The following is a 13,605-nucleotide window of genomic DNA, read 5'->3' on the forward strand; positions in this document are numbered from 1 at the left end:
CCCCCCCCTCCCCTCCCCTCCCCTCCCCTCCCCTCCTCTCCTCTCCCCTCCTCTCCTCTCTGCTCCCTTCCCTTGCAGAGCAGCCTGGCCCTTGCTTAACACAATACTGAGCCGTCCCCATGTCTGAGCCAACCAGCTCCTCTGGTTGCAGGGGGACGTCCAGAGAGTGCACGCCTTGGTCCTTGCCAGTGCCCTCGGGGCTCCTCCAAGGAGCATCCTTGGAAACCCTCAGTGACTCCTGGTCCACTCTGTGCCCTTCCTCTCTATGGAGATGTTGTCAGGTGCCCCAGAGGTGACACCACCACTGTCGTGACCCCCACCCGTGTTGGCATGGGATTCTTCCTCCGATGGTTTGCAGGACCCTCAGTCCTTCCTACCCAGGGAGCCTTAAGATAGTAACTTGGCTCACAGTCTAAAGCACGCATCATTTTCCCCCTTTGTGTGGAGAGTGATGAGACCAATATTGGCCCAATTAGCCAGCTGTGCGTCTTTTATGTGTGGAGGATGTTTATTTCCCTGCAGGCAGTGGCAAATAATCTCTCGGATGCCAGTTTCCTCCGCGTGGGTTTATTGCCAGCAGCTGCTGTGTGGAAGGTTGGGGATCCAGCAGAGCTGGAATGGGGAGACAGGGACCTGGTGGGGCAGGTCACAGGCCCTCGGACCCCCAGGCTCCCGAGAGTGGGCAAGATGCCACTTGCCAACCGTGGAGGCTCTTGATGCCACTGGCTTTCCCTGAAGAAATGGGAAGTTTCTCAAAAAGCTGATCTCAGTGTTTTCTTTTAGTGTGGGAGGAACCAGCTGGTGGCGGAAAGGCAGAAAGCCGGGGAAACAGATCCCTAAAGAGGCCTTGCCCGCTCTGCTGGCATGCTGCTGGGAGAGATAGCCAGGTGCAGGGCTGGGGGTCTCATAGCCCCCAAATTGACTCTTAAGAGCAGGTTTGTCTGCTTGTCCCTGAAGGGTCTTGAGCTGAGTTTTGTTCCCTGCCATTACCTGGGGATCTCCCCCCAGGGATGATGGCCCTTTGTGTAGGCAGCAGGGCCTCCAGTTTGCCTTCCTGGGGAGCCTGGCTGGGCAGCTGTTAGGGCTGGAAGCCTGAGCCATGGCCCTGCTGCTGGGGGCTCCCCTCACCTCCCCAGAGCTGGCCTCAGAGGTCCCAAGGTGGCCAGCGAGCCGTCTGGACTTGGGAATGAGCTCTGACTGGTCAAGGCCGGGTCCCTCCCCAAGTCGTTTGAAAGCTGGGCATCCTGCGGGTAAACTTCAGCAGGTGGGTGCATTGGCTGTGAGGTTGTATGGGGGATCCTGGCCCTGGATCACGCAGGCCCTCTCTCTCGAGACCCCCATGCATGCCTGGCAAGAGTGGGTGCTCCCTGGAGCCTGCTGCTGTCCCTGGTTCTGAAGAGGTCTGAAGAGGTCTCAGACCTCTTTGAGAAAACGTGTGAAGGGACATGGAGTGTCCACAGAACCTGCCAGGCTGGGTAACAGTGTTGCCTGTGTCTGGGGTGGAATGCACCCTGCTGTCAGGCTCTGCATAGTGTCCTCGTGCCCGGCGCTGGTCCCGCTGGTCTCGAACTGTCCAGTCTATCCAGGCAGGAGCAGGGGGCAAGGGGAAGTTCCTGCTTCCTACCAGGGTCCTCTGAGATAAAACAGCTGCTTCCATGTCCTTCCCTGTCATGTCTGGAGCTCTCTGAACAGCGCCAGTAGAAGGTAATAGAGATGGTGACTTCCCCAAAGGAAAAGCCAGAGGATGGCAGGTGCCACTTCCAGAGCCTGGGTAGGGGGTCTGCTGTGGAGGCTCTGGCCCCTGAGCCGTCACCCTGCCCAGCTGGGCAGCATGAGGGGCTGTGATGTGGTTTCGGGTCTGTTGGCTGGTTGTGGGGTGGTGTTCCTGATGTCCCAGGTTCCTGAGGGCCCAGGTTGCAAGGACAGTGTGGGCCCTGCTAACTGGCGCTGTTTCTGGTTTCTTTCTCCACGCTTGCAGATTAGATACATGCAGGTGAGTGGCCCGGAAGGGGAGGTTGGGGACGTCCTGCCTGCGCTGTCTTCTTGACCTTTCAGGGAGGTCTCAGACCTCTCTAGAAAACTCAGGACTCTGCCCCCAGGGAGACATGGTCAGGCACACGTGACCTCAGGCATCACAGACCCTTAGCACCCCCGTGGTCCTGTACCCCATCTTGCATGTTGCCTTAGAGATCTGCAGCCTGGCAGACCCCAAGGGGACCCTTGGGGATTTCTTGGAGGATGATGATAGTCTTAGGGCTGACACAAGTGCTGTGGGTCTCAGCACCATTTCTCCAGAACCTTCTGACAGATGTGGTTCACCCAGCCTAACAGAACCTTCAAGATAGTGTTGGGAAAATCCCCCACTGCCCCACAGTGACCCCACCTGTCACCTCACCCTGGACCACTGGCCAGGCAACCTCTGAACAGTCTGGCCCCGGCCACATTCCACCAGAGGTGGGGGCAGGCCCTGCTCTGGAGGAGGCCCCAGGGACCCTGCTGGTGGAGGTGGGGTCATCTCAGGCCTCCTGGCTAGAAACCGGTGGACACTTGGGGAAGAGTCCAGCCTGCAGGTGGCTGGTACTGAGACGTGCAATGTCTCAGTGGATGTGGTCTGCATGGAGTTGAGCACACAGTCTGCTGTATAGGGAGGACTTATGCACGAAGTAGGTGCTTTAGCAACTCACTCCTGCTCCTGTGTGGGAGGGGATAGCTTCTGCGGCCCTCACCCCAGTCTGGCGAAGAACTGAGATTCAGAATCAGAGGAGTAGGAGCCTGGGATTGTAGAAGCCTCTGCCTCCAAGCCTTCCTTGGCACTGTCCGCATGTCATGTCCCCTCCCCGTGCCTCAGTTTCTTCATCTGCAAAATGGATGCGAAGGGGTTGGCCCTCTCTGTCACCCATCCGGCTGCAGCACTGCACACTCAGTGACCTCGTGGGCAAACCCGAGGAGGTGTCCTCGTGTGCGGAGGTGTCCGGGTGTCACGGTGCAGACGTGCAGGTGGCGGCTGACTGGGCTCATGGGGTCCTGCTGACACCCCCTTCCCTCCTCTAGAAAATGAGCATGACTGAGGATGACAAGAGGAACTGCTGCCTGCTGGAGATCCAGGAGACCGAGGCCAAGTACTACCGCACCCTGGAGGACATAGAGAAGGTGAGGGCGGGCGGTGGCTGCCGGAAAACGGCAGCGGCCACTGTGGTCACTGCCGGGCCACCCATCCCCTGGGAGTGCATTCCGGAGGCGGGGCCACAGGGACTCTCTGACAGGCAAAGGAAATTTGGTGGCCCTCCCAGCTCTGCCTCCAGGTATCCCCTACCCAAAAGGAAGGTGCCCTCTCCTTTCCTCTGCAACCCCTGAAGCCCCAGCCTGCGCCTGTCCCTGACCCTCCTCCGAGCCTAGTCGGGGTGGGAGCTTCAGCTCCTGAACGTTGCTCTAAGGCAGGCGCTGAGCTAGCTCCTCATGTATTCCCCCGACCCCACCTAGAGCTGCTCCCCAGCCTCTCCACCCTCAGCCTCTGCCTCTGTAAAAGGGAAGAAAGCTCCCATGGGGAGCTGGGAGTGTCCTGTACAAGGCATGGTCGGGGCTAGTGACCGGAGCTGCAGACTCCAAGCTCCTTGCCCAGCTGTTCCACTCTGGTGCATCTGAGTCCTCTCCCGCTGGCCTGCTGAGCTCCTAGAGGGCTGAGGATGGGCCTTCACCTGCCCTACCCGACTCGGGCCTCCTGTAGGCACCTGATCAGCCTGGCTCTGGGACATTTCCCCGGCACTTCTGAGTCTTCATTGCCAACTGCTAGTGTTTACTGGGGAGAAAAACCAACCTTGTTTTAAGCTGGAGTCTCTTTTCTATCCTCCGGTTGTGGTGTGGAGTCCAGGGTGGCCGTGGTGCCTCCAGCCAGGAGACCTGCTCTGCCCCCTTGGACCCAGGCTGGCCTTGCTCCGTCTGGGCCCCCTCCTGCTACCCCACCCTCTGGTCCTCGGCCAGCGGCCTTTCTGCACACACATCTGTACATCCTCTCCCAGGTCCTTCCTGCTCCCTTGAAGCCCTGCTCGTGCCCTGGCAGAGTCCCGCCCCTTCCGAGAATCCTGGCTCTGAGGTCGGCCTCTGCTGGGGTCCTGCCGGCCTCTGTGTCCCTCCACGGCTGAGTGCTGCCTCAGAAAGCAGGAGGGCTCTTGGGGTCTGTCTCCACCCTGCCTGGGGCTGCCACCTGGGTGTGTTTGCTTGGACGATGCTCTCTGCGTCACGGGGTGGCCAAGGAGTGGTCCTGCAGCTGGGCCCAGAGGATGCCTGCAGAGCTGCTGGCCACCCTGACCAGGAGCCACTCGGGGAGCAGGAGAGGAGAGGGTGGCAGGGCCTCCCCGGGCCTCCAGAGCAGGGTCGGCAGCCTCACACGTCCTTGTTTTCACTTCACATCCCGCCTGAGGCTGGGACTGGAGGACTCTGGCCCACAGCCTGCACCCCCACCGGCACTTCTTCAGATGGAGAGCGTCCCTTTTGATGACAGTTTTGGGGTCGTGCTCAGGAGCACAAGCTCAGCGTTTGAGTGCTGGGTGGGGACCACGGCCCTGTCCATCCAGAGAGTCCCCGTGGGTGATGGCCCTGCCTCCTGGGTCTCAGCCCCTCACCGCAAGCCACAACCCCAACGCCCACCTCAGGGCAGCCATAGTGCCCACATCCACCCTGTGTATGAGTGGCCATCACAGGACTCTGCCCCCGTCATGCTGGGAGCATTAGAATCTTTACCCCCACACACCTCCCTGCCCTGAACTCACCCCCAGAGAATGGAGCCCGATGTGGCCAGAACACAGGTGTACCCCAGTAAGCATGGAGCACCCCAGTGTGCCTGCCTTGGAGCTGCCCCAGGGACCCTCCCCAGCAGCTGTGACCTTGAGAGGGTGGGTGACGGCAGCAGGGGTGGCAGTGGTGGACTTCTCTCTTCCAGAACTACATGAGCCCTCTGCGGCTGGTGCTGAGCCCGGCGGACATGGCGGCTGTCTTCATTAACCTGGAGGTAAGGGTCCTGGCCCCCCTCGCTCATGCCGGGCTCTGGGCTCTAACTCGGCACTGGCCACACATGTGCTGCTGTCCCCCAGGGCCTTGGAGAGCTGCACCCCTGCAGCTCCGCTGTGGCTCGTGCTGGCCGGAAGGAGGAGCCCCCACCCCTTTCTCCACGGTCTTTGGATTTAGGAGCCAGGGTAGCAGGTTTCTGAGCTCCCCTTGTCTGCGGGTGAGGGCAGCACTGACGTGCATGGCTGGAGGCACGGATGACCCTGAGAATGTAAATGACGTTTTTGTCAGCGGCCAGAGAGAAACGTGTCCCCTCCACCCCTTTGAGCAGACCCCCTCGCCCGCCCTGTGGGTGTCTGAACGCAGTCATAGAAAGGCAGTTCCCCATGCAGAGTCACCCTGACGTGGTTAGCAGAGCAGGGCGCTGGCACCAGGCTCCGGCGGCCACGCGTGGGTGGGCTTCCTCCGGGGACACGCTGCTCCTGGCCCTTCCTCCTGGCCTGGTGGCCACAGGTGCCAGCAGCCCATGCGGTGGCTGTGTCCTGCCTCCCTGGGCATCTCATTAGCTGCAAGGGTGGGCTCTGGTCACTCTGCCCTGGATGAGGCTGGCTTGGACCCCAGAGCTTCCTGTAGTCTGTGCCTCTGACCCAGAGTTCATCTGGCCTTGAGCTGTGGTCCGGATGGAGGACCACAGACAGAAAGAGGCCTGGGGTGGGGATGGGGGTCCTGGGGTGGAGCCTGGGCACAGGGGTACTGCGCTGTGCCGCCCCACTCTGTCTGCAGAGCCTGCCCTGAGTCGGCCGCTGTGTATCAGATGGGCTGATGCGGGCTGAGGCGGCTTCCCTTCCACACGCACTGGCTCTTCTGTGCGCCATTGCCATAGAATCTTCTACTGGAATCACACCCTGGCCTGCACAGATATGTGGGGTGCAGGCCCAGCACCCGGGCCCCTCACCCCCTTAACAGGAACCACAGAACCATAGGGGTGCCTTAAGGGTGGCGCTCCCGTCTAGCCTTGGGTGGGCCTGGCCAGGCACTCACGGCTCTTTTTCAACCCAGGACCTGATCAAGGTGCATCACAGCTTCCTGAGGGCCATCGACGTGTCCATGATGGTGGGGGGCAGCACGCTGGCCAAGGTCTTTCTCGATTTCAAGGAAAGGTGAGTGGCTGCTGGCCCTCTCTGGGGCTCCTTGGCCCCTCCCTGTCTGCGGGAGAGTTTTTGGGGTGTCCTGAGACAGGGGCTGCCCCCTCTGGACACCGTCCTCCCTTGTTGAGAATGCCACCCACCCCGAGCCGCAGCCTGGTTGATGGAGAGGGTGCAGAGCCAGCCTGAGCCGTAGCCTGGTTGATGGAGAGGATGCAGAGCCAGGCTCCTGTCCTGTGGGAGCTCTGGACCCTGTCCTCCCTTGTTGAGGATACCGCCCACCCCGAGTCACAGCCTGGTTGATGGAGAGGATGTAGAGCCTACTATCCTGTGGGAGCTCGGCAGGGGCAGGATCGGGATTCTGGACGTTTCTAACTAGCTGTGAGGGGTCGCCATCCGAGTGGCTTGGCTGTCCCAGTGGAGATCTTGGGCCCCTGCTTCTCCCTTCTGTGCCTTTGTGGCTGGTTCTTTAAAGTTAGGATGCGGACAAGGATGAAAGGAGGTGGCACGTGAAGCCTAGCCGATGCCCAGGCTATCGGAGGCCGGGGAGGTGGCACGTGAAGCTTAACTGATGCCCAGGCTGTCGGAGGCTGGGGAGGTGGCGTTTCTGGGGCTTAGCCGATGCCCAGGCTGTCGGAGGCTAGGGAGGTGGCGTTTCTGGGGCTTGGCGTTTCTGGGGCTTAGCCGATGCCCAGGCTGTCGGAGGCCTGGGAGCTGGCGTTTCTGGGGCTTAGCTGATGCCCAGGCTGTCGGAGGCCGGGGAGGTGGCGTTTCTGGGGGTTAGACGATGCCCAGGCTGTCGGAGGCGGGGAGGTGGCATTTCTGGGGGTTAGACGATGCCCAGGCTGTCGGAGGCTGGGGAGATGGTGTTTCCAGCCATGGAAGTCTCGAGAGAACCCCATCAGGGGACGGTGCCAAGTTCTCTGTGCCTTGGAGATCCTTTGGAGGTGCCCGAAGGGGTCTATGCTAATGCTTCCTGAACTTGGCCGCTCACTGGAGCCTCTGGGGAGGTTGTTACAAATACCATGTCCGGGGTCCACTCTTGGAAGGGTCTGCTGTGGGGCCTGGGGAGTTGTAGAAGACCCCAAAGGCGCATCTGACCACACGGCCCTGGGCCAGGCATTGGGTGCCCAGGTCCATCTCTCCCTCATCTCTAGGAGGGTCCCCTGCGTTGTCGCCAGGTGGCCATCAGCACAGCTCACACCCCTCCCTGTCCAGGCAGCCGGGGACAGGCCCAGGGCTGCATTCTCAGGCGCGTTGCCTGGGAAACCCTGCAGGTGCTTCCCCGTGTGCTCCGTAGCTCCAGGAAAGGCGCTCCCCCCTCCCCAGTGAGGAGGGTCCCAGAGCCTGCTCTCCAGGGGCCATGGCTTCGGGGCTTCCCGGAGACGCAATGGAGCAGGCAGTGCTTGTGGTCAGGTGGCAGAGGTGACCAGGAGAGCTGACGAGGCCCAGCAGGTGTGAGCACACTGGCCAGCCCCGGAGGGGTAAGAGTGGGCAGGGGTCGGGGGAGGACAGCTCCCTCACCTGCCCCAGCAAGGTGTTCCCTTCATCTGCGGGTGAGCCGATATGCCCGGCTGGTGGGTCGCACTGGCTGTCGGCCCAGTGTCCCAGGTGTGGGGTACAGCGGACCTTCTCAGTGCCTTGTTCGTGCTGTCCCTCAGCCAGGAAGGGAGGGAGCCACGGATGAAGCGTGGTTTACTTCGAGGCCCATTCAAGGCTGAAGCGCCGGAGCAGGAATGGCTGGCTGTGAGGTGGAGTGACAGGGTGGATAGCCTGCCCTCTCCCAGGAGCCTCCCTTCGCAGTCAGGCTGCCCTGTGACACCCCTGGCCCCGTCCCACCAGCAGGACCTTGCATGCGTGGTTCCCGCCCAGGAACAGCGGGCATCTCTGCCTTGGAGTGCCACTGCAGTGTGGGCAGCGCATCCAGTCACAGGCCCGGCCCGAGAGCTCTGTGGACAGGCGGCTCCGTGGCCAGACCCGTCAGTCAGGGTCTGTTTGGGGAAGGGGCTGGCAGCGTTTCATCAAAGCTCATCACCAAGTCATCGTGGTTCCATCCCAGCATCCAGCTTTTCTGCCCCGTTCCTCTCACTGTGGAGTCGGCCCCAAGGTCCTGGTTCTCGCTTGTTGGATGAGTCCTGAAGCTTTTATAGAGTGCCTGCTGTGTACGGCTGCTGAGCTCTGGACCGAGGATACGCAGTGAACAGAGCTACTGGCCTCTCACTGGCTGGGAGGGATGAGAACCAAGACAAGACAGAGGGGCTCGGGGGCGCTGTGGCGTTGCTGGAGAACCCAGGAGACCCGTGAGGGCTGCGCAGCCAAGGACGGGTCCCCTTGAGCACAGTCCTGCAGGGGTGGGGCGAGGCGGGTAGGGGGGCAGAAGCTTGGGGGAAGGTGAGAGGCAGGAGCCCAGTAGGAAAGGGGTAGCTCTCCAGGGAAGGACTGGAGGGTCCTGCAGGGGCTTCCAGGCCAAGGCAAGGATTTAGAATGTGTCTTTTTTAAAGCGAGGGCACGAGGAAGCTGCTGAGGGGCTTTGTGACAGGGTCTGGCAGCTTATCAGGGGTGAAGGGTGGAGTAGCGTCCCGGTGTGGTGTGACCAGCACTGAGTGGCAGGGGACAGTCACCTCCCTCTTTTTGACGTTATACCTTTATGAATGTAGCCTTGGTCCTCAGACAAGGCAGGAGCTCCTCTTAGCCTTTCCCTGTAGGCCTAAAAAGGGGCATCGCCCACCCAGAGGGACACTGGGCCTTGGGAAGGAGCTTGCATTCTGCAGCTCTGGATGTAAGACAGAGCTATGTGGTTTTTTCTCTGTGGCTGGGGCTGGCCAGGCTGGGCCTGGAGTCCAGCCCCTGGTGGCTTCTTTGAGTGAGGCGGTGAGTCATGCTGGGGGAGTGGGGGCATACGGGGACGTGGAGGCAGGAGAGCTACAAAGGGAACGGCCTCAGGGAGCTGGCAGCCCCGCAGGAAGGCCACGGACTGGCTTTCAAGAGGAGCTCTCTGTGGAGCTTTGCACAAGCACTTTTGGGAGGAACACAGAACAGAACAAGATGAAGGCCATGCCCTCCTCCCCTGGGGCGGCGTGGGATTTCCCTGTGTGTTTGGAGATGAAGGATCCAAGACAGGCGAGCGCTTTGGTGCACCGAGACTTCGCTCGGAATCGTAGAACGAGTGAGGCTGCGCTGTGGATGGTTCCTACCCAAAGTCCAAGGCTGGGTGGTTCCGGGGTACTGCCTGCAGGGAGAGTCCCTGGCCGCGGTCCACCTCAAAACCCCCAGTTGGGGTTGGCTTGGCCACCTCCTCTGGCAGGGCTGCCTTTGGGAACCTCTGAAGTCAAGAAGCCTTAGCTCCCGCTCTGTCTAACCCCCACTTCCCAGATGGGGAAACGGAGGCCAGAGCTGGCAGCTCAGCCGTGGACCCGCTTGTTCCTGCATCCTTGGTCCGTGCCTGAGCCCATGGCCTGCGGCCCTCAACCCGCGCTGGCCTGTCCCTGGGCATCTTGAGAGGTTGGAGCTTTGTGGACTAGAGGCAGAGGTGACACCGTGAGGAAAATGGGCAGAGGACAGGGGTCTCTGGAGGAGGCATTTGTGCGCTGTGTAGTGGGGTCAGAGCTTAACGTACTGAGAAAGTTAAAAACCATAATCCTCACACAAATACCCACGGAGCTGTGGCCACGGGTCTGTCAACTCACGAACGAGGCCACGCGTCTGTCAACTCACACAGCTTGTCGGCAGAGAGGGGAGCTAGGGCAGGACACTGGACACGGTGGGCTGTGCCTTGCAAGGTGACCACACTGGGACCTTTGGGGCCATGTCCTCTGGCAGGACAGAAATCATTTGTGCCTGAACAACTTTCTTCAGGAGAGGAGTCAGCCAGAGCCAGAGGAGGCTGCCCCCGAGAGGTGCTCCAGCCAGACCAGGAGTCCACGAAATCCTGTGTGTGCGTGTGTGTGCTTGTGTGTGTGTACGTGTACACGTGTGTGTGTGTGCACGTGTGCCCCTGTGTGCTGCCTTATTTCCAAGTTTCGGCTCCTTTTTCTTAATAGTAGTAAAACTGGTTAGAATTAAGGCCTGTAAACGTTTGCCTCCTTAGCTGACTTCCTCCAAGAGGCTTGGAGTCACCGTCATTTTCTCTCTATTTTTCGGGGAAAAGTCGAACTGTGCCCCCTGGGGACTCTGTGGCCCATGCTGCCTGGCATGTGGCAGGTGTTCAGAATCCTGTGGTGTGGACGGAGGGTGAAGGCATCCTTGTGAGTGACCTGGTGGTGTGGACGGAGGGTGAAGGCGTCCATGTGAGTGACCTGGTGGTGTGGACGGAGGGTGAAGGCATCTATGTGAGTGACCTGGTTTGGCTGTAACAATGACCGCAAATATGGTGGCTTGAAACAACAGAGATGACTCCATTCTGGAGGCCAGAATCCTAAATTAATCTCACTGAGCCGAAGTCCAGATATGCCCGGGTCATACATCCTACAGAGGCTCCAGGGGGATCCTTCCTATGTCCTGCAGCTGCTGGGGGCCCGGGCGTTCCTGGCTGTGGCTGCTTCATTCTCTGTCCTCGTCTTCACGTGGCCTCCCCACGTCTCTGTGTCGTTCTCTGAGGCCACTGTCGTTGGATTTAGGGCCACCTTCCTTCAGCATGGCCTCATCCGTCCTTACTTTGATTGCATCTGTATCGTGACCAAATAAGGTCACAGTGTGAGGCTCTGGTGGACCCACTGCAGTCGAGTTCTGGTCCGAGGCCCTCTCCATTGCCAGCTGCCTGTGGTCAGTGGGGCTGGGGATGTGCAGGTGCTGGCATCTGCTGTGCACCTGGGTCGGGTGAGAGAGGGCACGGGCCCCTTGAGTGCCCTTCTGGATTCAACGGAGAGAGTGTCTCTCTGCAGAGGCCTCACCCTGGGGCCCTAAGGGCCAGGGTTGGGAGCCACGTGCATTCGCTTTGGAATCTGTTCTTGCTGGGCAACCTCAGAAGTCATGTCACCTCTCTGAGCCTCAGGGCCCCTGTCCTGAAAGTGGTTCTGTGAGGATGCAGTGAGCCCAGGTGTGAAGCACTTCCCATGGCCAGGGCCCTTTCGGGTTCTTCATGGAGGTCTGTGTGTCTTTCCCCAGGAGTAGTTCTCCTTCTGTTTGCTGCAAGTGTCTGCCGTTCCCCCCACCCCCACCCCCTGCATCCTTTTATCAAATGGATAGAAGGACCTGTATCCAGGCTTGTGGCTGTGGCCACTCACAGCCATGTGTGAGTGCCTGGTGCAGGCAGGCTCCGGGCTGGGTGCTGGGACATGGGGAGGAGTGAGACCCACTGCAGGAGCTCAGAGCTGGGGGGCGGGGATCACCCGGGGAAGCCTCCTCTTTGGGCTCCCACTGACTTTGGACAGCCCTCTACCTGCTGCCCTTTGACCTATCTCTTTGCTTTTCCCTCTGGCCCTGCTGGGGCAGGGGTTGAGGTGAAGAAGGTGGCACAGAAGGGGCAATGATAGGGGAGGGTTTTGACGGATGAGTAGAAGTTTGCCAGATGGAGAAGGCTGCCGGCTCAGTGGTGTTGTGGCTGGTGGGGGCGTTCCCAGTGGGGCATGGTGTAAGGAGAGTAAGGCTGAGATCCGCACCCCGGCCCCTCGTCCGCCTAAACCTCGGGCCCAGGTGACCTGGTGTGAAATTGAAACGGGGAGCTCACAAGGCTGGTTCGGCCACGCTAGAGCTGCTGGTACCAGGCATGTTATCCACTGGGCTTCAGTTGGGTGATTTTTCCACCCACATGAAGACTTCCCTCGATGGAGAGGGGCTGGGGCTGTCACTGCGCCCAGCTCACCTGAAATGCTTGAAGCCGAGTCTGCGGTGGTGCACAGCCAGCAGGCAGGGCACTGCAGCCCAAGCACTTGGGCTTTGGGGTTGGTGACTGCTGGGGTGCTTCCCTTCTCAGCACAGGCCTCTCTGAGCCTCAATGTCCCCATGGGTAGAATGGCAACAGTCAGAGTCCCAGAGCTTCCAGCTGAGCCCATGCCTGGTGGGAAGTCAGGCAGTGTGGTGTCACGTGATCCCTCCTGCCCGAGCGTGGCCCCAGCCCCAGCAGCAGCAGACACTGCTCCATGCAGGGAGGACCCCTCACTGGGGGCTCTGGCTTTCTGCCTCCCCAGCCCAGACTCCCCCTCCCACCTCTAGGCAGTCTTGGGAAGCTCTGAAAGCCTCAAGGTTCATCACCTGCCCTGGTTTCCCCACCTGGAGTCCTTAGGCCAGGTCAGGGGCACTTTTCAAAGGGGCCACAGGGGTGGGCTGGGGGGCCTTAGGGTTCCGGGTCTCCCTGGACCTCCTGCCGTGCTTGTGGGCTGGTGTCATCATCAGATGGGAGGCACAGCCAGGAGGCAGGAGTGCAGCCTCTCAGAGCCTCAGTGTCCCCATGAGTAGAACGGCGACAGTCACAGTCCCAGAGCTTCCAGCCCAGGTCCTGGCACCAAGTGATGCCCATTGTGTGTGGCGTGTCTTCTGCGCCTGGCTCTGATCGTTCTCTTAGAGTGGAGAAAACACCAATCTGGAGCGGGGCAGGTGCAGGCAGCCGCTAGGGCTCAATGTCTTGTCTGCTCACTTTTCAGGCTGCCTGGTGGTCTCTTAAATGTCCCTCTGTTCCTTCTCCCTTCTCCTACTCTACCGGGGGCTTCTGAAGCTTTTGTTCATTTTTTTTTTAAAGGGGAAAAACCTTTTTCTTGATTGCTTCCGGAGATGATAGGTTTTCACCAACTTTTATATGAAAATGATCATCAGTGTAATAACAGACTCATTTAGGTGGAAACTAGGGGGCAGGTTCCCATTTAAAGGGGCTCCCGGTCAACACACGGCCCCGGCACCAGGCAGGAGGCAGGCCCTTTGCAATGATGGTGATGCTTCCGTGCAGACCTCCCAGATCTGTGGACACGGGACACACCCGTACAGACCCCACATGTGGGTCCTGTGGGACCGGCCACGGGTGCTTTGCTTGACTGTGGCTGGGCCAGGTGAGCTTCAAGCAGATTCAGGTCCTTTATCAGAGTGGTGGACCGTCAGCCTCGCATACCAGAAGTGTCCCTGCAGGCTTGAGAGGGAGGATTCTCGGGCGGCCTGAGGAGGTACCAGCCACTGGGCCCCACGTGCAGTGCTCGGAGGGTGTCAGGGCCTCTGTCGCCCCTGGCTGCGGTGAGGACAGCCTCTTGAGCATTTGTTGGGAGTGGGAAGTGTGTCAAGATGCCTGTCCGTGTGCCTGAGCCAGCAGCAACGGGATGTGCTCCCTGGGCAGAAAGTGTGTTCCCAGCCACTGTTGTGTTCTTACGAGCCCAGAACGCCAGAGTTGGAAAGAAAGTGAGCATTGTGTGGTCCAAAACCCCATAGGGAGTGGGGCCTGTCTAGGGCCCACGTGGCAGAGCCACATGGATGGAAACCTGTCCCTCCATCAAGATGCCACAATCAGGACACTTCTTCCCGAGGGCCGCCCTCCACAAAA

General features: G+C 60.2%; 1 protein-coding gene across 3 annotated transcripts in view; it reads left to right on the forward strand.

Annotated features, from left to right (window-relative positions):
* The window catches only part of VAV2 (vav guanine nucleotide exchange factor 2), a 234,561-nt gene that overhangs the window by 183,439 nt on the left and 37,517 nt on the right, over positions 1-13,605 (forward strand). For 2 of the 3 annotated variants that reach the window (XM_025360221.1, XM_025360222.1), the window contains exons 6-8: positions 3,052-3,150; positions 4,937-5,005; positions 6,061-6,161. In XM_025360221.1, coding sequence (XP_025216006.1) covers positions 3,052-3,150; positions 4,937-5,005; positions 6,061-6,161 — 269 coding nt within the window. Of the gene's footprint in view, positions 1-1,978; positions 1,994-3,051; positions 3,151-4,936; positions 5,006-6,060; positions 6,162-13,605 lie in introns of all 3 variants that reach the window. The other variant, XM_025360220.1, reaches the window with a different exon arrangement.

Source organism: Theropithecus gelada, chromosome 15 (genome assembly GCF_003255815.1).
Source record: "Theropithecus gelada isolate Dixy chromosome 15, Tgel_1.0, whole genome shotgun sequence".
Taxonomy (NCBI): Eukaryota; Metazoa; Chordata; class Mammalia; order Primates; family Cercopithecidae; genus Theropithecus; species Theropithecus gelada.